Source organism: Daldinia decipiens (assembly GCF_022478715.1).
Source record: "Daldinia decipiens strain CBS 113046 unplaced genomic scaffold F4813scaffold_8, whole genome shotgun sequence".
In the NCBI taxonomy this organism is placed as follows: domain Eukaryota; kingdom Fungi; phylum Ascomycota; class Sordariomycetes; order Xylariales; family Hypoxylaceae; genus Daldinia; species Daldinia decipiens.
The window spans coordinates 806594-833381 of NW_026054551.1; the positions used below are offsets into that span (position 1 = coordinate 806594).

A 26788-nucleotide genomic window follows, 5' to 3' on the forward strand; every position below is an offset into this window, starting at 1 on the left:
CGATGCTTCCTGGGAAGCCCGCTGGGCGCGATTCGCGTCCTCGCAGGGTCCTCAAAGCTGACTAGATATGTATAGAGTGCGGAGGGTTGCAGCCGCGCCAACGATCTAGGTACGCAATTCCAAACCGGCTAAACTGGAGATTAAGAGCGTATACTCTTTTCGATAACGATAAGTTGCCAAGAAGTGGTGTCACATATTGGCATTCCTAGAGCTGTCGTGTAAATCCCATGCGAGAATCAAAACAGGATTGAATAAGTGACATCTGGGATGCGGATGGATAAATGACAAAAGGCAGTGTGGGGGAGGGGGAAGTTACATCGGACTTCCCAAGATTATGGAGGATAAAGCTCCGATAACGTCTTCATCGTCATCGCCTGTCTATAAAGTAGAAGGGGTCGGGAGCTGGCGAGTGACAAGATGAATACCTAGGAACCTCGAAAGCTGTCCTTGTCTCTATCGACCTCGACGACCCTAACTCACATCTCACCTATCCCGCAGCTAACAGACGAATCACAATGGCCATCTCAACCGATGTTCCCCAGACCGTGGAGTGGAACGGGAAGAAGGTCCCGGTCTACCCCATGGAGATCATCGACTTCTCGAAGCTGCTCTCCCAAGAGCCGGCCGAGATCGAGAGGCTAGTTAGCTGCTGCCAGGAAACGGGATACTTCTACCTGGACCTGCGAGGCATTGACGGCCGCAGGATGCTCGAGGACCAGCAAGACACGCTGAAGCTCATGTACCGCTTCTTCGATGCTCCTCTTGAGGCCAAGAACGAGTTCGGTCTTGTCGCACCGCATCTCGGGTGAGTGACCCCTAGCTAACTATTTAGCTAACTAGTTAGCAAGCAAAATGAAACAGGAAAAAAAAGAAACATTCTTTATTAACAAGTGAATAAAACAGATACGAGCCCGTTGGCTCGCGTACCGGTGTCCTCGAGAACACCAAGGACGGCTACGAGATGATCAAGGTCTCCCGCGACGAGATCCAGAAGGACAGCCCACACCTACCAGCCGTCATCAAGAACAGCCCCGACATGAAGGTCCTCGAGCACGCCATCGCCGGCGCCAACATCGCCACCAAGACGATCCTATCAGCTCTTTCCACCGGCCTCGGCCTCACCGGCGCCTCGCGCTTCGAGAACACGCACCGCAACGACCGACCCTCGACCAGCACGATCGCCATGATGCACTACATCCCCTCCGACCCCACGGCCAAGAACATCGGCCACCAGAAGCACACCGACATCAGCTCGCTAACCTTCCTGTTCGCCGAGCAGTGGGGTCTGCAGGTACGCCCCCCCGGAGCCAAGGAGTTCGGCTTCGTCGAGCCCAAGGCCGGCATGGCCGTCATCAACGTGGGCGACTCTCTGCGCTTCGCCAGCGGCCACACCATGCAATCCTGCATCCACCGCGTCGTGCCCCTCGACCCCACCGAGCACCGCTACTCCATCGCCTACTTCCTGCGCGCCGAGAACGACGTCGTGTTCACCGACAGCGAGGGCCGCCTCATCACCGCCGGCCAGTGGCACGACGAGAAGTTCTTCGCCTTCACCAGCCCCCCCGAGATCCAGGCCCTAGCCCCTAGCTCCATGATCCTCGGCGGCATGCCCGAGGAGGACGAGCCCGTCGAGGCCGCCGCGTCCAAGGATGCCCCTAGCCCGGTTGTCGGCGCCGCTACGCTCGGCGAGTCCGTCCAGGTGTACTAGGTTGCTTAAATCAAGTGGCTTGTCGCCTCTCGAGCCGAAGGCTTCTAAAGAATGGTAATCATATAGAGAGGGGAGAAGGTTTGGCAATACATACCTGCCGACTTACCTACTACTGACGGTCGTTATGCCTGGAGGACTTTTAAAAAAGAAAGATGAACGTCCTGCTTGTCTCTCTTTCCGTACTAAATCGGCCGGTACAAACTTCAAACTTCTAGATCGCCTTGCGTATAAAGGCGGATAGATGGAGGACATGAGCATGTTACATAGTATTATATATGTACCTGTTTTCAATAGGGTTATTCTCCTTTGTCGTTATGAAGATTTGATTATTTCATCTAGCGAGCTTTACGTGACTGCGTTACAACCGATATTTTATGACTTCTCGTAGAGAACATGACGCGTTTTATTAAATAAGATCTGCGCAAAGCAATACTGAATTACAATGAATTACACCTGGATCGGGAGATGATCGTACGGCGTAGTGGTCAGATATGGCCTTGTCCCCTATCCAGCTATCAACCTCGCATCGCAGAGACGGCACCTAAACTAACACCTACGGCTCAATTAATTCCCAGCCCATCTAGACCGCGAGCCAGGTTTTCAATATCGTTGGCGCGTCGCACTCCTGCATCAGGGGTATGGTTAGCACCACCAACGGGCGCTCCACACTCCGGACATCTAGCTCGCTCCATTGGCATCCCGCACTCGCCAACTGTAAATGGGTGGTTGTTCACACACTTGTACCAGTGGCCGGTCCCAGAGAACTCGGCCGTCATAGCACGGTATACCGCCCGCAACTCCTCCGTAGATACAGGATCGTAAAATACGCTATCACGTACCATCTTTTCCGTCGCCTCGATCTCGGCCATCATCCCCTTGGTCTGGTCGTTATACTTCGCGACCAGCTCACGAGCGAGAGCTAGGTGTTTCTTAGCCCTTTCCTTGAAGCCCTCGGCCTTTACAGCGTTAGTGTTAGACTCGTCCTCTGCTTTCTCGGCTGGGACCAGCGCTCGACTGAAGGCGCAAAACTGTGCAAGGTATACGTGAGCCTCGGTTTCTTGCCTGGGGTATCCTGTGGCTTTGGCACGCTCCGCCAGGGACTCGCACTCATCCAACTGCAGCGAGAAATCTAAATTCAGCTTCCCTCGAGTCTCTGCGAGCGAATTCCGCAGCGTCATGAAGTCGGTAACGACGACAATATCGCATTTTAGGGAAAGCGTGCATGCCTGTAAGTGTCCCTTGATGTGTATTCTTGTCTCATCGAAGTCAAATACCCCCTGGGTTTTTCGCTGTCGTTCTGCATGTAGGACAAAGTCGTTGACGCGCTGGAAAGGTTGCTCTTCCCTTTTCACTTGCCCGAGAAAATTGTTGATTCGCCGCCACAGCTTAATAGCTTTGTCATATCTGTTGTTGCCTACCCAGTCGCGGATAAGTTGGGCCTGTTTCACACGGCTAATCGAAAAGGCTTTCTTGTTAGGGCGCGTGTCCTTCTGTAAGACTCGGGGAGGGGGTGGGGCTTTTGAGATGTGCCCCTGTACGTCGAGTAGAAGTTCCGCAAGCTTGCTATACTCGATCTGGGACCAAGAAACGAACTTCTTGGTGGACTCATCAAGCATGGCTCGTCGGACTATTCGCCCATATCGCGAGATACTACGTAGAGACCCACGGCAAGTCGGACAAACTTTTACCTCATCCATGGAGAATGGTTCAGAGGTCTTGAGGATATCCGTTGGGTTATCCTCGGTCGACATCTTGTAATGCGCCTTCATATCCATAATGCCGTCCATGCTGGTCTTAGTAGCGAAATGTCCACAGTCCGGGAAGATGCAAGGATCCTCGTTTAAGTCAATTTCATGATATTGCATGCTCATGATAAAATCTACCATAACCGACTTTATCTCTTCAGAGCAGCAAGTCTGGCAGAATCTTGCGTTGGGACACGCCTCTCCACATACGGATGGACATTGATGCCCACAACTCAAGGCCTTTTCGCACCTCTTCGAACAAGGCACCCAGTCACAAGGTGCTGCACAGGGCATAGTACACTGCGCGTGAGGACAACTAGATGCGCAAGTCTGCTCGGCGCATGGCACGCAAGGTTCGTGGCATTTTTTGCTGCATTTAGAATGGCTACACCTAACCTCGCACGATGCTGGGCAGAGCGGACACTTGGCTTCGCCGTGACACGGCTGCTGGCAGGTATGGCGACATGTTGTGTATGACCGGCCACAGGCTTGCTTGCAGAAAGGGTGGACTGTCTTGACAATTATTCCTTCTTTCCTCTCCTTGCATTGATAGCATGCACTCTGGCAGTTATGACCACATGGCTGAGGGTCGAGACACAGCTTTCTACATTTGTAAGTGTCGACGCTAACGTTTGTGTGGCAAGGCACATCAACGATATGCCCACAACCAGGCACAGTCTTCTTAACAATTTGCTGACAAGAGATGCTAGAGGGGTTCTGCGCTTGCCAACAGAATGCTTTGTAGATTTTGTGGCCACAGGCAAGAGTAATATTGATGTTTTGTAAATATTCGTCACATTTAGGTTTGCAAGGTTCGCCGCAAACCAACTTGCAAGGGTGTTGGCATCCCTTCTTAGGTCTGGGACAAGGCTCCAAGCACTTGACGGCGTTGTGCAGATTCTCATGATGGCATCTGTTAATGCATGAGTGTCCGCACGGGAGACGTCGGTCGCACTGGAGTATACATCCCCCTTCAGGTGCAACTCGCAAGAAATCGTCAGCCTTTGATACTAAAAGGGGTGTATCAGGGTTAGGGTGACGTGGGCCTATAAGGTTGACGGTTAGTATTTCGATGGCTCAAGAAAGGGAAATTCTTACAATGTAACTCCAACTGAGCCCCTATGTTCTCATTATCTGCGAGGATGTCTAGGACTTTCGCCCACATAGGCACATGCCTGTAGGTGTTTGCATTGCCGATCAGATACATGCCATGTTGAGCTCGAGATAGCAGCACGTTGATACGATTAGAAGTGCTCAAGAATCCACATTTATTCGCGGCGTTACTCCTCACGAGAGAAATTACCACGACTTTCGCTTCCTCGCCCTGGAAGTTATCGACAGTTGCTAATCGGATACTTTTCAGGAGGGTTTTCTTGACGGTGACGGGCTTGTGGGGTTGAGGAGCTACATTCTCGGCTGCTAGTTGATCAGCATCGAGAGCCTCTAGTTCTTCTAGATCTCGCTCGCCAACAGAAATTTCAAATAATCTCGCCATCTCGCGGCGAAGTCGATTCAGTTGCCCTAGATATGGTGTGATGACAGCGATATCATCCGAACCATAAGATCCTTGCCTTACCAAGTGCTGGACGAGTGCTATGGTCATTTCGACTTCAAAGGTATTTGTATGTGAAGTTGTCATCGGATCGAGCTGAACTTCTTGATCCTCGGGTGACTCGTGATGCATCCAGAACAACCGTTTTTTCATACCATAGATCTCTGGGTATTGAGCTACCGGGCCATCGTCTTCAAGCTGAGGGTACAAGGTTGATCGGATCAACTCCGAGACACTGGGGTGCATTCGCCTTTGGGTCTCTAAAGTATCATATGGTAATCTCGGGTCTGTATCATATGGCGGTTGGATTAAACGCTCGAACAGAGATACATCGAGGGAGTATTGAGCACCTCTTGCGCTCGTGCTTTGGAGTTCGTAGTTTACTATCTGAGGTCTTAGCTGTTGGTGGTCGCCGATCAAAATAGCATGTTCGACAGAGGGGAGGAGGGCAGTCAAGGTATGTGCCTCGAGAACCTCTCCTGCTTCCTCGCACAACATGGCTTTACATCTTAGCTTTTGGAGGAGGCTAAGATTCCTCGCCAACCCGGTAGTTGTGACACCAACCACGTCCGCTTCATGCAGACATCGCAGGTCAACATCACGAGACACCTTTTCTAATTGATCTGTGGTGTGTTCGTAACTCTTATACTTCTGTATGATGTCGGTTATCAGCGGGTCGCGTATTTCTCGCAGCCAATAATTGTAGAGACGTGTTCTCTCTGCGTTGCTCATGGTCCAAACATCCGCGTAAATCAATTGAGTAATTTCGCGAGGTGTGTGATTCCCATGGTGGCCACTGGTTCGCCATTGGCCGAGGAGTTGGCCAGGTTGTCGACGCTGTTGCTGTTGCCACCCCTCTTCATCTTCAATCCCAAATAGAGCATTGTGGTGGGTTTTATGATGTATAGAAAGGTAGTTCCGTATCGAAACTGCAGTTTGGCAAACTGCAAGATCATTGATCGACTGTGTTATCGTACGAACATCTTCATCACGTCCTGACCTCAATTCCCACATCGAACCCTTTTCAGCCTTGGTACGATCCGCAGTTTTGGCCACAACGCGGAGATTGAGGCCCTCTAACTCCTCTGATTTCGATCTTGATCCGATTCTAATAATCTTGACTCCATCGCGCATCAGGTGTACCAACAACTGATCTAGGGCATGGTTGGTATAGCATACGCAGAGAATAGGACCGAGGTCAGCCTGGCCTTTATTTGCAAGTAACACCTTTATTATCTTTTCGCCGGTGAAACCTGTATTTATTCACGTTAGTAATTCTCATTCATCCATGGCCCATATGACTGCTATTAGAACACATAGCATCCTAGAAAGAAGGGAAGAAGAAAGCATTTCACAACGCGAATGATACTAAGGGTTGATGCTTACTTTTTCCAGTACCCGGTGGTCCTTGGATCAGAGCTAGCTTCCTTGATAACGTGTTTAAAAGAGCGCCGGACTGGGTTGCATCAAGGGATGAATGGTTTGCTAACTCTCGCGGGTCTAGCGGCCTTCGGGGCGAATGATGTAGAGTTGTATTGTCATGCGTAAGACAACTGAGGTCGAAGGAGAAATTTGGCCTCATCGTGTACTGGGGAGGGCCGACATCTTTGACTTCCGGATCTAGCTCCATCTTAACTGGAGCAATGAATTCGTCAAAAGGTACATCGGACTTCTTTGACATTCGCTGAAGGGCCATAAGTGTATGCTGGAATGATGGAAGGAGAACACGAGGGAACTCCACAAGACATCGTTGCTGTTCGGGGCCGATATTTTGAAACCATCGAAGTGCTTGACCGATATCATGTGGACGGGCCTCAACAAGGTGTAGGTGAGCATAAGCCCATACATCCTCATCAGCAAGAGATGGCTTCTCCGAGGGTTCTTCGTTCTCTTCCGCCTTTCTAACGCCCTTTTGGTCGCTCGCTATGATGGTATTATCGCCAACCACGCAGAACAAGACAGAGTCGTTTCCAGAAATCATGCAGACAAGGCCCCCAGGTTGGAGACGCTTAGAATTTCCCCACCAATCCCTCCGCTGCTGGACACTCTTCTTAGATGTAGGTTGTAGAAATCGAACCAGCAAATCCATGCCCTGGATTCTGTCAAAACTAGCATCAACGATTTCTGCTTGTTGATACGCATATGTACGAATAGAATTTCCGTTACCACGGTCCTGCTTGTGTTTGGGATCCTTCATTGCCTTGAGTTGTGCGCTGACTGCATCTCGGAGTTGGCCCACTGTATCTTCTCGTAGTAGGCGGAATTCCCTGTCAAGGCGCCCACGAATTCCGGGTACGTGAAATAAAGAAGGGTCGGTAGTTGGCAAGTATTCGTTACGTATCGAAGTAATTTCTTCACGAGTAGGCAGAATTCTAATATCGCATATGTCAATGTGATCATTATCGTGTCGTGGACCGTCTGCTGAAAGTCGTCCTGGCAAATCTTTGCGCATAATAAATTCAGCCCGAGTCACCGTAGCTTTCTTTGCTGTCTTAGCCTCCGATAGTGCATCACCAACTCCAAGACGTCGCCGAAGGTACTGCAAGTGCTTCTGGGCTTGCGCTTTGGAGAATTCGTCTGGAGAAGGGCTCGCGGCTTGGATGGGACTTCCGAAACACTTGACAATTCTGGTGAAGTTATCATTGACGATGTTACTTGTGTTACAATCGATCACGGTAGCTAAGACCGAAAGCGAAAGTTCACATGCAGAAATCCCATATTGGTCATCTTCAGCCATAGGAAAATGTGACCAAGAGCCGAGAAGATCTAGGATAAAGTCATATAGAGTACACATTCGTCTCCCACCAATCCCTATGATGAAGTTGCAAATGACAGCAACTTGTTGCTCAAGTACGTTGGAATCAACAACACGAGAGTGGGTGAGGACTTGGAACAGGGGCTGTATCTGGCTCTTCCATAGGTGTGCTTTGGTGAAATCGTTAGCCGCCAGGGGAATCTGTTGATCGACGAGGTTTTTAATAAACGCAAGACCAGGATCCTGTGCCATAAGCTTTACTGTCTCTTGAGAAGCCCCAATGTCTCCTTCCATCAATTCGAGAGCGAGCGCGAAAAATCGGTCGCAAGCCTGCTGATTTGTGGGAGCAAACGAACGAGTCGACTGTGAGTTTGATGGGGGTTGGTTGAGTAGTCTCTTCCATTCCCGGAGACGGTCTTGGACTGGAGCCTGTCCTTCCTGTCGGTTATTTTGCCATGCTGATGTCCCAGGTGAACCTGACGAAGAAGAAGACGAAACTTCATGGGAGAATTTGCATGCTGCACCATATTTGCATCTTCCAACCCGCAAGAAATGGTGACACGGACCCGGGGTTGACCCGCGTTTTCTTCTAGATGTGCATGTCAGCTAAGCGGAAATTTACAGGTCGTAACAACTACCCCGTAAACTGTGATATGGATTGTTTGCAAATAAATAAGCAATCTCACCTGTCCATTATCGCTTCGTGGAGTGATGCTAGTTAGGGTGATAGTTGTATAGAACAAACAGAGCCGCAAGGGGAAAATAGATGCTGTTGGCAGCCTTGTTTTAGAAGGAGTGGTAGGCGTTACTAAAGCAAATAAATAGATACCAGATACCTCACTATTGTGGTTAAGAAACAAAATTGTGCTTTGAGATAACTAAAATGCGGTAGGCAAGAGAAGTTAAAGTAACAAAAAAAAGAACTACAGAGAAAAAGAGTAATGCAGGCAGCCTGCTGACTTAGATAGTAAGTACAAGGCACCCACGGGGTTGCGAGGCGACCACGCCAGTGACTGGGTGATAGGTAGGTAGGTACCCAAGGTAGGCATACTTTCTTGCATCACTAACTTGGCCCTCTCATAACCCGTTTACAGCAACACAGCAGCAATGCATCATCATCTACGTGTAAGAAGAGCCAGTAATCTGCCTTCAAACTTGGGTAATGAACAAAGAACTTGTGTAACTATACCAAGCAGCAGGAGTGAAACATAGATTGCCCAGATACGGTCAACCGCCGATCATCCCGTACTTCAGCCTTAATAAGGGAATACGCAGCATGGCGATGAGGCCTCAAGCACCTAACATTGGTGTTCTAGAGGGTGTCTCTAGGCCGATTTGCTTAACGGTTCGCTCAAGTGAATATTGTGAGGTCTGAGGCCTCCTCGGTTGGTTCGCCGAATCAGCCCCAACGCCCGACCCGTAGCCAATCATACGATCGATTTTGACCGTAAACGCCGTTGACCTTACTGATCCTTCTTATGCGAACCAGGGGAAGTGCCGTTGGAAGCTGTCAACTCGATATTTGACAGGTTTACCAATCGCTGCAGCTTTTTTAGCAGGCAAGGCAGATCATTGAAGACAGGGGAGTTGGAACTCGACACCTTCTACATACATAGATGGAAGAGATACTATCTCCACCGAAAGTTAGTCGTTCTAATAGACATACTCTCAGAGGTCTGGATAAAATTATTACACGTCGTTTCTAATGATATCAACGACTTTGTGTCGTCCCACGACAGGCCAGCCTCGCGAATGTAAGAGAGTAATCGAACTATCCAAAGCGCTAGATGGTGCATCTAAGGACTAAAATTATAAAAGTAAGGCGTTTTCTGATATCTTAACATGGTCATTCTAGAGGTGACCCGGATTTAAGAGGTGAACTGGATTTAAGAGGGTTGGTTCGGATCGCATCGAAAGGTTAGGATGACCTAAACCTCATTTATAAGTAGTCCGTATATCAACCCGAACCTACCTAACTGAGTAGGTAGCTATATAAAAAAATAAAAAAATACGGTATTAAAGGTATGGCATCAACATCAAATAAGGTTATCATGTAAGAGAGATGTGTTGACGTTCACGTTGACGTTCACTTTGATCAAAACGAGTTTCTTAATTAAGAAACACGCTAAGAACCGCACCTTTCTACACTTTTCTGAAAGAGGGAAGGGATCACCACTCAACACCGCTCAACTATGTATTCCGTATATTTTTATATTTTGGGGATGGTGTCCGCTAGAGGTTCACTGACTAAACAATCACGAATACTGCCTGCGAATTACAACTATTAATTACCTTACCTAACTATCAGTTACAACAAACTCCACTGACCTTTTCCATACGAACTGCTGAGTAAATGAAATAGGAACCCTGAAAAATATTCGATTTCAAATATTAGCAATCCATATTTAGTAACATCAACCCCAGTCCTTCGTCATCGACCATGCTGGGTTCTGGGCGTTGTCGCATGTCCGCGCACTCCCGTTTCATCCGATGAGACGCGAGATGAAGCAACTATCGTGTATGTTACCGAGATCTTCACGGCATTTGCATGACCTCCACGGATTTACAGTAAGTCCATGACATGAGCTCCATACTGTAAGTCATTCAAATATATCCACCATGTCTCGTTCCTAGCGATTTTTCTGTTTGATCAGCTTCGGTTCATAATTTTTATTCAACTCATTCGTATTGCTGGTCAATCTACGCCGTCTTAATTTCATCAAGATGCTGTGCAAATCCCTTCTCATCTTGGCGGGTGCATCCGCAACTTTGGCTTCCACTCCCAAAGGCTTTGAGCCTGGGACGACGTCTGCTCTGCTAGTTTCCTTTGGCGATGTCGCCGCAGCAAGTGGAAATGTCCTGGAAAAAGCGGGTGAGTCTTGGACCTAGGATTCTTACTATAACTCAGACTTGCTAACAAGAACTGTAGCAACTCAAACAGCTCCAACCATAGGAACACAGTCTAAGGTTGATGGGACGTCGTTCGCGGTATTGATGATCGACCTCGACATCCCGACGGATAGCCCACCGAAGACGAACACTCTACTGCATTGGATGCAAACCGGTCTCACACAGAGTACGGCGGCGACGTCGATGAAAACTTCAACGGGAAGTACGAATGCCTTCGTATTCAAGGTTTCTCAAGGACAAGCAGCATTTGCAGAATATATCGGGCCGGCACCTCCCGCGAGGATTCCGTTGTCTCATCGATATACCCAAATCCTGGTAGATACATCAAGCGCCACAGAAGCCAACTTGAATATCCTCAAGAATGCGGCTGCAACCCGGATGGGTTTCGATGCTTTGTCTGTCTTAACGCAGGCTGGACTCGCGAGCAAAGTTTTAGCCGGCAATTTCTTCAACGTTACGAACCCTGGTCCGGCAACGTCCTCAGCTTCAAAGAACTCTACGACTGGCAATGGAAGTGCTGGCAGCACAGGAACTGGATCTGTTACAAAACCAACCCAAACACCGTTCGTTCGTGGTGCAGCCATGACACACAAAGCAAGTGGGATGCTGTTAGGGATCATAATGGTTGGCGCTGTGTTTACTACTCTGTAGATTAAATGCAGACTGGAGAAAGGCGGCATGGAAAGCATCAGTAATCTAAAATCTAAAGAGAGACATAGATACAACTTTCAAAACTACACGCCGTTCACGTTTGCCGACATCCCTGCTATTAGATCCGCGGAAACCATAGCAGTAATGACTTGGGCATAGTTGACTTGGGCATAGTAGGCTCGGTATTTCGGAGACGCAAGCAGCCAGATTATCCCATCTAAGCGGCGCGAGCAGCCTACTCGGGGAGATGCCGAAAATTCCAAAGACGCGCACGTACTTGACCCGCTAGGATGGGAAGCTCCATGCAACAGTAAGCTCCAGGTATTATTGCGGGTAAATATCTACGCCCGGGGAAATAAAGCTGTGTTAGGCCGATGCCGAATTCTGCGATCGTGGGTTATCATTTAATATACGCTTTTCGTCCGATATCACTTACACTGTACCGATGATCCTCGATGAGACCCGAACTGCCGCGAAGCTTTGAGAACATATGTACATGAATAAAACAGTGCCCGTTCTCTTACTTAGTTAGGACGACTTGACCAATCATTGATCTGGATGCTACATCGTTCCCAGATCTAGAAACGTTGGATGTGTATCCCCTCCTCCCCTCCTCAATCACCCCCCATTGTCCTCTTGGCCGCCTTATTTGTGGCATTCCCAAAAGACGAGCTCCAACTCTTTGGCAAGCTTCCCCGCAAATTTATGTACAAGATATGTGAGGTATGTGAGGTATGTTTGTGTTTGTAGTTCTAAATGTGACTCCACTTCACCGAGGGCCGAATACAAAGCTCTTTACGCCAAACAGCTTCAAATTATCTTCACCTGCCTTATATAATATTAACCTAGATATGTGGGCAGGTAGGTGGCCATATCAGTCTTGAACGTATATAGCCTCCTCGCTAAGCGGATATAGCCGTTCTCATAAGCTAGCATAGCTACTCCCTATGTCTAAGCATTGCCAGAGCTGACGATAAACTAACGATGGGCGTCCACTAGGTCCCCTAGTCCGTCCCCAAGGGCGAGGGGCATCAGAAGTGCGGGACCCTTGCCTCACACACCGAAACATCGCCGAAGCTTCCCGGCGGGCAGCCGAGTCTCTTTGTGATCAATATTCGGGATATACACCCACCCACGCGGGTTGGACAGACTCAAAGAAATACACCCAACGTGCGTTTGGAAGCTGTCAGACAACAAACCCCCTAATCTGCAGCCTCGGAATGCCTCCTCTGTACCTCAATGTCGCTACTTCCATTTAATTCACTGTGTACAAGAACTACATCAGACCAGGTCGACTATACGGTAGCGGAGTGTAGCCGCGGTTCCTAGTCGTTGCCTATGCATACCTAGTGATCATATTGGAGACTACTACGTGACCGCGCTCTGCAGAATTCTCAAACGACGGGGACTATCTCTACCTCTGGCTAGCTCTGTGTTCGAGACGAGCAACTAAAACATTACCCGATAAGTGTCCACCTCTCCGCTTCCCGAGCTGTGCTATGTTTGAATCGCTACGGACGAAAGATGCCGTTGTGGTCCCCCTTGACCGTTGTTGGTTGTTGCTCTTTGCTCTTTGTTCGCGAGGTGAGCTCCAACCCATAAATGGTCGCAGTCTCCCTCCGTCGTAGATAATTCCTTCTTTCTATGCTTCTCTTTTAATCATTCTACCTTCATATCTCCGTTGTCGGGTCTCTCTTCCTTTTCTCAGAGAAGTTCAAACAGTACTAGCAAATCGCTTCATCAATAAGCTCTACACGTACAACTTCCTGACTTATACAACGAACTCACATCAGCGGCTGTCAAGTCTTTTTAGATAAATATTCAAAAAGACATTCAAAATGGTATTATTAGCTCGACCCCTTTCCTCCTGCTGCATTCGTCCCATCTCTACGCGGGCACTCTCTACGGCTACAGCAGCAGCAGCTCGTTCTGTTCGCAATGCTTGGTCTTATTCGCCGCTGCGCGCTGATTTGACGTCACGCACAGCCCTGTAGTATAAGAGTTCACCCGCCACCATATTTAATCCCCTATTTAATCCCCCATCGTTACGAGTTCCTGCTTCGACGCGTTTACTAACTACGCAACGTGAACAGGTCAAAGTTCTACTGGTCCTATACGATGGAGGCAAGCATGCCGAAGAGGTAAGTCATAAAAAAGGAAAAAAAAAGACAATATTTCCTATTGCCCAATTCCATTATGACGTTTTTACATTTCTTCCCTTCCCTTTTACTCCAATTCCAAAACTCGCCCTCTTGTACCTCTTTTGCCGTATCCCTGCAATACCGTTTCCCGCCATGCGCAAACTGCCCGGCCAATGACGGCGGTTTGACACGTTATTGGCTGAAACGTACATGCAATAGTCTGTCTTTGGTAACTGGAGGTGGCGGCAGATGTAAAGGTTGAAGAGAAGGAGGGGAGAAAAGGGGCAAGGGGCAGGGGATGAGGGGTAATTGTAACAAGCGTCTCTACACCCCAAAGTTCTAAAGTCCCATCCATTGTTCCCATCACGATTTGCCTCTCTCCACTTTTACAGCATAAACTAACCTTTCTTTCTTCCACCCAATTATAGGTGCCCGAGCTACTGGGAACGACCGAGAACGAACTTGGTATCCGGAAATGGCTCGAAGATCAAGGTCACACACTCGTTACCACATCCGACAAGGAGGGCGAGAACTCCACCTTCGACAAGGAGCTCGTAGACGCTGAGATCATCATTACTACTCCGTATGTGACCTCGACTATCTCCTTGTAGTTTCAATATCGTAATACGAATACTATAAACCATAACCAACCTAACACATGACAGCTTCCACCCAGGCTACCTAACCGCCGAGCGATTAGCTAAGGCCAAGAACCTGAAGCTCGCCATCACTGCCGGTATTGGGTCCGACCATGTGGACCTCAACGCGGCAAACAAGACGAACGGCGGTATCACGGTGGCCGAAGTGACAGGCTCCAACGTCGTGTCCGTAGCAGAGCACGTGGTGATGACGATCCTAGTCCTAGTCCGCAACTTCGTGCCGGCGCACGAGATGATCGAGGCCGGCGAGTGGGAAGTCGCCGCCGCCGCCAAGAACGAGTACGACCTGGAGAACAAGGTTGTCGGCACAGTCGCCGTCGGCCGCATTGGCGAGCGTGTCCTACGCCGTCTCAAGGCCTTCGACTGCAAGGAGCTCCTATACTACGACTACCAGCCCCTGAAGCCCGAGGTCGAGAAGGAGATCGGCTGCCGCCGCGTCGACAGCCTCGAGGAGATGCTTGGCCAGTGCGATGTCGTCACCATCAACTGCCCTCTGCACGAGAAGACCCGCGGCCTGTTCAACAAGGACCTCATCGCCAAGATGAAGCCTGGTGAGTACACACATCATCCCTATTCGACGCTCTCGCGACACTTAGCTAATATTCACAAGGCTCGTGGCTGATCAACACTGCTCGCGGCGCCATCGTCGTGAAGGAAGACGTAGCCGAGGCGCTCAAGACGGGCCACCTACGAGGCTACGGAGGTGACGTGTGGTTCCCTCAGCCGGCGCCCAAGGACCACGTGCTGCGATACGCCAAGAACCCGTTCGGCGGCGGCAACGCCATGGTGCCGCACATGTCGGGCACGTCTATCGACGCGCAGAAGCGCTACGCCTCCGGCACCAAGGCCATCCTCGACAGCTACCTGTCCGGTCGCCACGACTACCGCATCGAAGACCTCATCGTCAAGGACGGCGACTACGTCACCAAGGCCTACGGCCAGCGAAGCAAGTAAACTACTTAAACCCAAGCTTAAAAAACGCGGATGGCGTGGCATGGCTACCCAGCTGTCCGGAGATGTCTAATTATCTAACCTATACTTTTTTTGTATGACACTTTACTACTACTACTACCTATTACTAAGTCACAGTCATCATTATTGGAATGAGATGATGGGAAGGATGATAGCCGGTTGGTTTCCCGGCTTACAGATAGTTGTATTGACGGGCAAGGCTATATGGACCTATGAATCGCTCGACTGGGGCGGATATGGCTAGGTTAGATAAGTCAGTATTACATATATAGCATAGCCAATGTTTTGAACACGACCAACTTCTGAAAGTCTTTTACGTAAGTTATCTATGTAATAACTAATAAGTTACATATGTATGCCTTAAGCCACCAAGCTTATGCCGCACCACTAAGAGCTAGCTCTTGTGACCATCCCCCCAACGAATAATCAACAGTATCGAACGGCCACCTGATGAGAGCCAGTACCAGCTACCCACCCCCTCTTATACATACATGTACCTAGGTTAGGTAGGTATACAACTCACTGTAAGTGGCTAACGCTAGTCCGCCATCCCCTAAACTAAAACAGGTCAAAGCCCAGCTTCCCCCTCTCCAGCACACCTCAGCTGGGGCCGCTGACGTACCATTTACACCACCAGCGTACGATAGCGGGAACCCATAACCGCATCGTGTCGTCAGAGATATCGACTAGTCTCTCGCTCTGAACAAAGAACCAACTCACATTACCAGCTAGTAGGGAAAGGCTTGTTCCCATAGCTCTTCCACCATGTAAGTCTACCTAAGGTACTCAAGTAAAACAACCAACTATTACACAGCACATCCCTGGTTTTATCAAGGCATGTATGTATATAAATAACCCCCCTTTCCTCCAACCTTGATGGCCAACTTCCCCCATCTCGACTACCTCCCAGCCAATCAGCAATTGAATAGCGCCTATTGCAACATAGCCGTTCAAGATTACAACAACTGCATTACTACCATAACCATAACCATAACCATAACTATACCGACTTGAAACTCTTTAAGCAGTCCAATAACACTACACAATGGCTTGCAACTGCTCCAACGCCGGCTCCTGCAGCTGCGCCAGCTCTGGCACCTGCAAGTGCGAGCAGAACTGCGGATGCGCAAACTGCCCCGTTAGTTGACCTCCTCCTATTTGCTGCCCTTTATTACTTGTGTATTGTATGTAACTATCCTTACCTATGCAACTAACCTTGAAATAGAAGAATTAAAGTAAAGAACATAAAAATCACCACGACGGAATTGGGAGAATGCTATTAAACTCACCGATCCTTAATGCCAACTTCCAAAGTCATTCTTGTAAATTAGATAGTTAGAGCTCTCTATATTGCAGTTGGAATTGGATGTGACCAGCGGGTATCCCAGAGTAGCTCTAGTCATTCCTTTAATAACAAAATTATAAAACACAATATATTAATGTTCAATAAATATCTTTAAATAGCCGCTATGGATGTTCAGGCTCCATTCATCAAGTTTGTTTGTTTATACATCATCCATAATACGTCCCAGCCCATGCTAAACCACACCCCAAACACCGACTATGCAATCTTTCCCATCCTAATCATTACTCTTCATCACTACTATCGACGATAAATCCCGCTCTAGCTCGCCGCCTCGCAGGCGCTTTCGCAGCAGGCACGTCATCGTCATCTGCATCTGCATCTGCATCTGCATCCGCATCCGCATCCGCATCCGCATCCGCATCCGCATCCGCCATCTCGGCATCTTCATCAGTAGTAGCTGGTGCCGAACTAGGAGGCTCTTTCGACAAGCGCCTCCTCTTCGCGCTCGATACCGAGCCCGCACGCGGACTCGACGACAATGGTGTATCATCCGTCCCTGGCGTACCATTTTCTCTCCCTTCACCCTCATCTTCATCCTCATCCTCTGACCCTTGTGGTAAGATGAGATCATCATCATTATCGCTATCATGCGCCAGTAACTCTTGCGCCTTGCGCTTCTCGGCCTGTTTGGGGGCGGCAGATGTCGTAACTGCAACCGCGTTTTTCGCCGCCGTCGCACTTTGCCGCTTCCGAATGCGCTCTTCGTTGGCGTAAAATTCGGCCCACCGCTCTCCGTCGTCCGACTCGTCGTCACTCGCGTGCACGTATAAGTCACTCTTGAACCGCCGCGCCTTGGCCTTTTCACGTTCCTTACGCGCACGCGCTTTCTCCTCTAGTTGATCCTCGCTAGGCTCTTCTACATCACTGCCGCGCCGTCGCCGTCGCCGAGTCTTCTTCGGCTTATCTAGAAACTCGTCTGCTACCTTTCTTGCCGTTGGGCCGCCTGCGGGGAAGAGAATTTCGTCGTCGTCGTCGTCTGCGATACCGTCATCGTCATCGTCGAAGACTGCCTTTCTTCGTACTGCCGTTTTCCTCCTTAGCTGATCTTCAGCTAGCTTGCCGTCTTCGAATGTTGGCGGATTGAACTCGGCCTTTTTGATCAGGTCAAGAGAATCCTGTATTTGGTCGGCCGTCACGTGCGGCGGGATAACCCAAGCAGATTCAGGAGTCTCGTCCACGCTTGGGACGAGTCGTTCGAAACCAACGAGCTTCATGAGAAGTCGGAGATGGGAATTTTTGAACATGGCAGTGCGGCGAGCATCATTATCCGGGCGTATAGCTGAATACCTATTAATTACAACTCATTAGAACCTGACTGGGGAAACTTACAAATAGGAGGGGATTCTTTAGGAGTACTCTCTTCATTCTGCTGCTCGCCTTCATTACTGGTTCCTTCTATTGAGGGCATTGCTTCATCGGCTGCTTCCCAGGCCCTTTTCTCGGTTTCTGCTGTGGATAGCTGGCCCTTAACCCAGTTGATATGATCAGCCAGGTTTTTATCCAGCAAAACACCGACAGCAATCGCGATTTGCCGATCCCGCTCCTCGATATGTCGGAACTCCAACTCGGCTCCCGGCCTGGTCTGCGACGTGGATAGGGTCTGTTTCTCGTAACCATACTCCAGGTAGTGTGCTGTAGCATTGATTTTAGAGAACAGCATTTCGATGATCAATTGGGGTCGCTCCTCGATTTTGCGGATGCACTTCTTGAGAATCTGCTTCGCCAGCTCCTCCCATTCCTTGTACATCGTTGAGCCCTTGTCCAGAGGTTCCTGGCCCTTAATCATACTGTAGAATAACTGTATAATGTCAATTCGAAAGAGCATGACGCTCATATTCTGCTTAAAGGCTATGCGGTAAAAGTACCGATGTGCCCGCTTCAGCTGAGAATCAGTTAGGTCTTTGTAGTATTTCGTGAATTGGACGAACGTATCCACCACGCCTTGAGGGGTAAACCGATTCACAAAACGACCGAAGTCGAACTTTCGCTCGCTTGACGTTCGCTCCGCATTCGCCTGGTCGTTCTCAGAATCGTCTTCCTCTTCTACGGGGTTCTCTTCATCCTCTCCGGTGGCTTTCACGGCCTTCTTCTTTTTTCGGACGCGCCGTCTTGACCGGACTTGCATGTCCACGTTCTGTTTCGAATACGCTTCCAGAACGCGAAGATAGGTATGTGTAAGATCGGTGCAGGCATCAAGATACTCGAAGCCCTGGTCCTTATAGTTCCTTGCAATATTCGCAATTCTGTCGTGCGTCTCTTCTTCGTAGAAAATGCGGCTAAGAATGTTCTCCGCAATCTCTTCGTCTTCCTCATTCCCTGACTCTGACATGTCTTGAACCGTTAAAAGTATCTGGGTAAAACATCGCATAGCAGCGCACAGCTCTTGCCAACGCTTGCTTTCTAATGAATCTCCAATGGCTCTATTCAACGTAATAAATGTTTGTTGATTGAGCACCCCAGCAACAAGATTGAAAGAACCAACGTCTTCAGTGCTAGCTGACTTGCGATCCCTCGCAGCCTTCTTCCGTACTCTTTCGGCCTCTAGAAACCAGGATACTAGGTAGAAGAATTGGCGCGAGTGATATTCGAAGATATAGTCCTTTTGCTCGTCAAGCTTCTTTCGGACGTGCTGGAAGAGGGGATTGAAACCAGAATCTAGGAATTCCTCCACAAAACCTTTGAGCTGCTGCCGCGCTCTAGCGTTTAGTGATACTGGAGGGCCTAGATCCTTTGGTTCCATTTCCTCTTTTCTTGGTCTCCGTGGAGGTCGATATACCTTGCTATTATCCATCTTATGCTGTCTCCTCGTCGCATCCAGCAAGGCGTCCTGGCCACTGACAGTTGAAACCTTGCCATCACCTCGATCTACCCAGACCATAGTCCCCCATCGATTATGCCTAGATGGGGCCTTTCGGTTGTAAGGTCGGTGCATTGCGGCTTCTTTATCCATCATTGCTGTGAGTTCGTTCGACTGTGTCTTGCTAAGCTGCTTTTCGTCCATGAATAGTTTAGAGACGTCAACACGCTTGACTAGATGGAATATGATCTCCATCACAATAATGCCTTCCTGGTTAAAATCCTCCCCCGTATTTGAGGCGATCGTAAGGAGAGTAAGTAAAATATCTTGATAAGAAAATGCATCAATTAGAGCCGATCGAGAGATCTGAGATTCGTCACCATCGTACTTAATTCCGGGAGGTGGCGAGATCATGGCAACGTTCCGTAGGAATAGTAAGATTAGCTTGATAATGCCTTCGTCACGTCCAGATCGATCGCCACGGGACAGAGCCATAGAAGGCAATGCGACTCGTACAGCGGTGTGAAGAATCTGAGCGGCGTCGAAGTTTATTATAGCACGTTTGTAACCGACCTGGGCAATCTGTAGCACCGGGAGATGTCGATGGTGGTTGATAGTCATCTGGTCGAGATCCCGTTCCAGTGGCCATGTCAACGGAACCATAATCTCGAAGCATGCCAAAGCAGCTCTCGCCCTGAATCTGTTGTCGGTCTCGTTTTCGGACCAAGCCGCGATAATATGCAATAAGTCGCCCTCAATTATGTTCGCCTCGGACAAGCATCGCGCAACGTCCATTCGGTTCGTTTTCTCGTCGTAGAATCGAATCCATTTCTTGATATCACGTAAAACCTCCAGGGCGGAGTCTCCAAGCACATATCGTCCATCATCGTCGGTGCTGAAACCACCAAGCTACATATCGCAATCAGTATTTTTATTAACAAAGGGGACACAGCAAAAACTACTAACAGCAGAGACAAGACTGTTGACGTGCGCCCGAACTTCGGGATGCACTATATCAGTAGTAGTGCCATCTGAAGACTCCATATCGACGGTGAGGAATTGTTTCCTTGCACCTCAGTTTCTCACAGTGGTTCAATCTTGAATAGTCGTCATTAATGCCAAGAAGGGGAAGGCTTGAACTGGTATAAATTGAAAACGCGTTGAGACGCGTTTTAATTTCCAGAAAGACGCGCCAATCCTCTTCCAATTGGAGTAGGACCGAGGGGTCTTGTGGCTTGTGCACTGTACAATTAGAAGTAGGTACAATACGTACATTAGTAGGAAGTACCTCTTATCATGCCCGTAGGTATCTAGGTATAATACAAGACCTATGTACCTTGACCATATGCCCCACATATATCCGTAACCCGAGGCTATCCGGTAACTGGCCGGTTCATCCCATCTCAACTTACATCAATGTATCTCAAGTCGTCACAACCCGCTAACTTCAATATACATGTATCTACTCAATTAACATAATGGCAAGCGCAATTGGGAGAATAAGAGCTTCTCAGCTCATCCGTCAAATTAGGCACTTTAGCTCCAGCTCGGCTCGACATGCAGCTGAGGTGAAGAGCTTAGGCGTCATAGGCGCGGGTCAAATGGTAAACTTGCTTCCATCACATGTGATCCGAGGTCTTAACCACTCAGCTCACATTTTTTCAGGGCCTAGGTATCGCTTTGGTCGCCGCTCAGAGAGCTGGTATTCCTGTTACACTTGTAGACTCTTCAAAAGCCTCACTTGACAAGGGAATTGGGTTTGCAGGTTCGTCGTATTATTCCCGATCATGATGTTCATTCAATATGAATTGGAATGCTTAACAATATCCAGAGAAGTTATTGTCTAAAGATGTTTCTAAGTCGCGGATCACACAAGAGCAAGCGGATGAGGCAAGGTCTCGGCTCTTACCTACCACAGCTATCGAAGAGCTCTCGAAGGTTGATTTTGTAATTGAGGCCGTGCCGGAGATTCCGCAGCTGAAATTTGACATATTCGCCAAACTTGCTGAAATATGTCCGAAGCACGCTATCCTAGCAACCAACACATCGTCCATCTCCATCACGAAGATCGCCGCAGCGACTACTAAGGACCCCACCGACACATCGGCAAGTTCTCGCGTAGTATCGACTCACTTCATGAACCCCGTACCCATCCAGAAGGGTGTCGAGATCATTAGCGGGTTACAGACAAGCGCCGAGACCCTCGAGACTGCTGTTGCCTTCTGTAAGGCCATGGGGAAGATTCCCTCCGTATCTGCGGATTCCCCGGGGTTCTTGGCGAACCGGATCCTAATGCCGTATATCAACGAAGCGGTGATATGCCTGGAAACTGGCGTTGGCGACCGAGATGCTATCGATGCCATCATGAAGAACGGCACGAACGTACCGATGGGGCCGCTCCAGCTAGCCGACTTTATTGGACTTGACACATGCTTAGCTATCATGAAAGTCCTTCACCAGGAGACAGGAGACTCAAAATACCGACCGAGTGTGCTTCTTGCTAAGATGGTAGATGCTGGCTGGCTGGGGAAGAAGAGCGGTAAGGGGTTTTATGACTATTAAATGAGTAGGATTTAAAGGTCATGGCATTATATATTTATGTTGGCTCAGCATATGGTTACGGGTTTTGTGATATCAATACGTAAGTACATATCTACCGGAAGGGGGATTTTCATCCACATATCACTACAGAAGCGGATATCGGAAGGCGAAGAGTCCCGAGAACTAGTTGGCTGAAGTTGAGATTATCATAAGAAAATATACCAATGGAAGAGGTTATTTACCTAAGTACCTATTCATAGACATCAAAAAGTATGCCCAGCTGCGTCGATGTTGAAAGGCGTGTATCGCTATTCGTTACCGGAATGTATCGAGTACCATCAGTAATGAGTAATTAAAAGATATAAACAAACAAGTGTGAGAGCATTTATTCGGAATTGCCTCAGATCACCATGATATCAACACAGATTCAGAAGAGAAAGGTTAAACATTAACATCATAAACCGCATAAAGTAGGGGGGAGGTGGAGGTTTGTAAGTAAATAAAAACTTGCTTACTTTATCTCTAGTCTTCCGGATTGAAATTCTAAGTCTTAGAGAGAGAACCGACATCTTAAGACTGGTGAGGATACCTAGATGTCGTGATTTCTGCCTGGCTCCTAGCACATGTTTACAGTTAGCAGCTAGCCAATAAGGTACAAAAATGGCAATAGACAAGGAAACAGATCTCAGATGGAATGAGTACGTTTGGGTCGTCGACTCCTCTGCAGGGCCTCCCGAGAAAGATACTTGTCATCATAAACACGCGTCGTTTGTATCGTGTAGAAATATCTACCTAGGGTATGTTTGGTACTTACACGTCAGATTAGCACGGAAACCATAATCGGGGATCTAGGTTGGCGAGGCACAGCAAAAGCACCTGAGGACGCTCTCAAGGGATAATGAGTAGGTAGGTAGGTAGGTAGGTAGTAATTTTAATAATTTTGAAAGGCCTTGGGAGGTTGTCGACTTGGTTATCCCTTCTCGTAGTTCCGTGGCGTGCAGTGTTATATATCAACATATTTGATACGCAATAGGGAAGGGAGAAGTCATGAGTTAAAAGTGCTTTTTGGATAATTTTGGGTTTCCTTAGAGATATATAATTCCGAGCGCATTGGATAGTTGGTCGCCAAAGTAACCGCGAGTGACACTCTACCTACCTTCTTTAATCAAATCTTAATTTTTAAGGAATCTACCTCCATTGTTAATCTCCATTGAAAGACTTTCATTGCTTATCTAGCTTTAGGATTCTAAATCCGAAATTTAAAGGCATAAAGAAGCTTACCAAAAGTTATTGGTGGTCTGTATTGCCTTAATAGCTAAGTGATACTTTTGGTAATTCTTCCATTGCTCTATTGCACACGGATTGTAAGGCAATTAGATAGAGTCCAGGAAATCATCTTCTAAGAGTTCTTAGTTTCAGTCGTGAATTTAAAGAAGGATATTTAATTTGTGCATCTTGGAAATACATGGCAACATAGAAAGGGTGGTTATGACAAGCAATCTAAAGACTGCTTACTTTAGTACCTAATAGTAGTAAAGGGGTCTAACATCAATGCCTAGAGTCCTTTCTGTAGTTTTCCGTTATTTCCTTTCTATCATATTTATCAAAACTGTTGCTTTAATTTTTTGAACTACCGTTTTCTCTATCTTATGTGGCTACAGGCCGTGGCACCAGGCCCAAATAATACGTCGGGGGTGGGTTGTCGAATTACAACTGTTCTACGATCCTCGACACACCATATTGTCAACACTAGTAGAGAAACTTCCTTGAATCAGCAAATTGCAACTACTTTACACAAGAGAACAACAATAGTATAATTTCACGTCTTAACATTTATAGTTTTACTCGGCTTATTCGAGAAAAGTAAAGCCGGCCTTCTAAGTCCGCGCTATTGGGTATCGCCGCCTTTCAGCACCTCGGTCCCTTCTCAAATCAAGGTCCTCGTTACCACATGCCCTATTACAAATAAAAAATATAGTTGAAGAAAATGAAGTAGAAAAAAATCTCCCAGCCTGCCTTAGGCTTCCCCTCCTTTCAGACGCCTGGTCTCCGATGATGATGGGTAAGTGGTATATGTACAAGCAAGACCTGAAGTCTTGGATGCCTGTTACTACATACAAATGGGGCGCGGGCTGCATGCCGACGATGACGCAAACGAGATATATTGTCTAAGCTGGTGGTACGGTACTGTGCGAGCTACCGAAACCCCTCGCTCGTTTGTCTCGCTGTGCCTGTTTTCTTCTTTTCCCCGACCTCTTCAGGCCCTCGCCAAAAGAGCATTAAGTCTTGCATCGCATACTGATGCGTTATTAGATGGAACTTCCTATTTACAAACACCCGTATCGACATGTTTAGCTGAGGTTCATGACTAGCGGTCCAGCTAGTGTGATATCGTCAGTTATGACACCGTCAGCGGCGGCGGCGCTGGTGAGAGTGACATAGACAGTGCCAGCTAGGTTGGGCGGGAGAGCGCAACCCTGAGCGGGGTCGAAAGCGGCGAACGCAGTACCGCCCGGAGCAGCGGAGTTGGTGAAACCGCAGAATTTGGCTCCGGATGCAGCGTCGCTTTGGAAGTTCAACATGGTTCCCTCCGCTAGGGCCATGACACCGGCTACCGGAGCCGGGCTGGTCATTGTCAGAGTCGGGAAAGCGGTCAGGATCAGGTTTGAACCGGCAGGGCATGACTTGATGAACGGGGCAGCTAAGGAGAAGATGGACTTAGGTCCCAGGGGAGTGTCGAAGGGAGAAGGAGAGGCAGCGACTCCCAAAGCGATACGAACAAAAGACTGATGTCTAGCCTCGATGGTTAGGATAGACGCAGCCGTGCTGAGGATCTTGCTGTCCGACACAAGGGGCGCAGCACCGAGGTAGGCAGAAATGCCAACACTCTCGAGGATGGCTGCAGTAGCAACCATACCCGCGGCATCAGTAAAGCCGAAGTCGTACACGCAGGGCTGTACGGGTTGGACACCAGCCTGTGCAATAGAACTCTGTAGCAGACCGACGTGAGACGCTTCACTGGCACCAATGCCCTTAAGATCGCTCAGCTGGGTAGCGCTTAAGCCTAGGGCGACGAACTGGTCATCGCTGAACTTGGCAAAACCCTGCTGGTAAAAGGTAGCCTCAAGCCACTCTAGGGTCAGAGCACTGTATACCAGTTAGAAACCTATGCATTTATAGTGGGCAGTAAGGGTATAACTTACAATTGTAGGATATCGACGTCTGCTAGGCCGAGGGCAGCAGCAGCCGCGTTTTGTCGTTTAGCGAGGCGATAGATTTCGCTTTGTCTTATGGTCAACTTCGGTTGGGCCGGTAGAGCACAAGCCACGGCAGCCAATCCCACCATAACACCCATGATCTTCTTGAAGGAAGGCATCTTGTCTGATTAATATCGAATGCGTCCGTTTAACTTCGTGTTCGTTTCGTTTCGAGTCGGGCTAATAGTTGACGGAGTCGTAAGAGTCGTAAATAAAAGAACGTCGAAGCAAGAAAAAAAAATATCGAAAATAAGACCAGGCTAGCTGTTCTAGAAAGAATCCCACCTGGGTATTACAAGAATTACAAGGTGTCGAAAAGGAGAGTGAAGACGTTGATCCCGCGGGAAGCAGACCGGCGCTTTTAATTCGGAGTTGGACACGAAAATATACGGGATGAGAATAGAACGGAGAAGAAGATGGTTAGAAAATGGGAAATGGGGCTTCATTAAAACCAGTCGCCAACTGGTAGCTTTAGGATGTGATAGACGTTGCGGGTCACGGAACGAAGGTAGGCCGGCAGCAGGGCGATCCTAAGCGTCGGCCCCCCTTGAGGCTCCTTAACAGTAGGAAATGCCATCTTCATTTGGTATTACTATGTCACCCATCCTCCCACGCGCTTCCGACTCCGAGACTCAAGGGGCAGCCCCAGCGCTCCCGGGTAATCTAGATTCCATAGCTTGCTCGAGATCAACTAAAGACAGGGTTCCATCCATATGTTGACAGCGGGAAGTTGACAATAGCGTTAGATAGTAGACAGGAGGAGGAAACGAAACGTGGATAATGAGATATGCATGTTTGCGCCGGACCAATGAGGGCTGATTTTGATGATCAAGCTCATAGATTCAAAGTTGAGATGAAAGAGTTTATTAGGCCCTGGTCCGAAGGGTCGCAGCCAAGAAGTTGCCGGGGGGAGGACCAGGGGTCTTCTAACTGCTTGGGGAAAGGAGATGTCGCTGGGCACGGGGTTTTTGCAGTCCAGTCTGCCTCAGATGTCGTTTGAAAGAGCGGATAGCCACCCAGCCGAACCCTGAAACTGAGGACTCAGCTATTCCGATTGATTCGTCCTTTACTACGATCCCGAGCAAACTCAGAACTGAACTGACTGATAGAATAAGTTAAGCTTCGTAATTCACCGGTGCAATGTTATGACACAGCTTGGCAGCGGATGTCGGATCTGCTTTTAGATCCTACTCATTACAGATCGTGTTGAGACTTCTTAGAACTTGATCTACCCCCACGGATGATGATGATATACATATGTATTGTATGTATTGTTGGTTATACATTTCATAGTGACTTGAATAGTCTATAGTCGCTGAATAGAACTGCTCCCTCGGTACATGTAGGCATTAAACATTTACCTATCATGAACCGTAAAGAACGAGAATCAAGGTACCTATCCCAAGGACCTGGTAGACCGCCGACCAGGGTTCTCATTGGTGTATGCGAGTTTGAAATGACAGGAACGGGCAAATGTCGTATCGCGCGTTTCTTGACACTGCTAATCTTCACTTCACTTAACCTCAACTACGCACATTACGGCTCGGCGAACGGGCCAGAAAGAGGACGAGAACACAAACAAAATTTTGCGAAGGGCCGTCTTTCGGGCTATCACAGTCGCATCTAGGTTAGATGTGTACATAGGGCATCTCTCTATATCCGTGTTAACCCCCAGAAATGACGAGATCTACTTTAGCCTCTTAACATACTTATTCCATAGCTCAGCCAAATCTG

General features: G+C 48.5%; 6 protein-coding genes across 6 annotated transcripts; 3 read left to right on the forward strand and 3 right to left on the reverse strand.

The window, feature by feature from the left end:
- Positions 1-221: 221 nt before the first annotated feature.
- On the forward strand, positions 222-1759 carry F4813DRAFT_329140 (Clavaminate synthase-like protein). Its single transcript, XM_049241108.1, has 2 exons — positions 222-805; positions 904-1759. The coding sequence occupies exons 1-2, from the start codon at positions 516-518 to the stop codon at positions 1706-1708; spliced, it is 1095 nt and encodes a 364-aa protein (XP_049101886.1). The 5' UTR covers positions 222-515; the 3' UTR covers positions 1709-1759.
- A 347-nt stretch (positions 1760-2106) lies between these two features.
- F4813DRAFT_329120 (uncharacterized protein) lies at positions 2107-8885 on the reverse strand. Its single transcript, XM_049241107.1, has 5 exons — positions 8447-8885; positions 6392-8349; positions 4552-6258; positions 2266-4499; positions 2107-2212 (listed from the first exon to the last, which is right to left on the reverse strand). Exons 1-4 carry the CDS (start codon positions 8452-8454, stop codon positions 2269-2271), a joined length of 5904 nt encoding a protein of 1967 aa, XP_049101887.1. The 5' UTR covers positions 8455-8885; the 3' UTR covers positions 2107-2212; positions 2266-2268.
- A 3916-nt stretch (positions 8886-12801) lies between these two features.
- F4813DRAFT_329204 (glyoxylate/hydroxypyruvate reductase) lies at positions 12802-15430 on the forward strand. The gene is made up of 6 exons (XM_049241109.1): positions 12802-12905; positions 13044-13162; positions 13415-13462; positions 13891-14045; positions 14128-14672; positions 14732-15430. The coding sequence occupies exons 2-6, from the start codon at positions 13160-13162 to the stop codon at positions 15073-15075; spliced, it is 1095 nt and encodes a 364-aa protein (XP_049101888.1). The 5' UTR covers positions 12802-12905; positions 13044-13159; the 3' UTR covers positions 15076-15430.
- A 1250-nt stretch (positions 15431-16680) lies between these two features.
- On the reverse strand, positions 16681-20300 carry F4813DRAFT_387416 (timeless-domain-containing protein; the record flags this gene model as incomplete). Its single annotated transcript, XM_049246559.1, has 3 exons — positions 16681-17738; positions 17789-20165; positions 20223-20300. The coding sequence occupies 3 exons, from the start codon at positions 20298-20300 to the stop codon at positions 16681-16683; spliced, it is 3513 nt and encodes a 1170-aa protein (XP_049101889.1).
- Positions 20301-20656: 356 nt separating this feature from the next.
- On the forward strand, positions 20657-22121 carry F4813DRAFT_352417 (3-hydroxyacyl-CoA dehydrogenase). The gene is made up of 3 exons (XM_049242521.1): positions 20657-20860; positions 20922-21021; positions 21088-22121. Exons 1-3 carry the CDS (start codon positions 20735-20737, stop codon positions 21816-21818), a joined length of 957 nt encoding a protein of 318 aa, XP_049101890.1. The 5' UTR covers positions 20657-20734; the 3' UTR covers positions 21819-22121.
- A 1920-nt stretch (positions 22122-24041) lies between these two features.
- On the reverse strand, positions 24042-25484 carry F4813DRAFT_329365 (ferritin-like domain-containing protein). Its single transcript, XM_049241110.1, has 2 exons — positions 25001-25484; positions 24042-24944 (listed from the first exon to the last, which is right to left on the reverse strand). Exons 1-2 carry the CDS (start codon positions 25171-25173, stop codon positions 24149-24151), a joined length of 969 nt encoding a protein of 322 aa, XP_049101891.1. The 5' UTR covers positions 25174-25484; the 3' UTR covers positions 24042-24148.
- Between the last annotated feature and the right edge of the window lie 1304 nt (positions 25485-26788).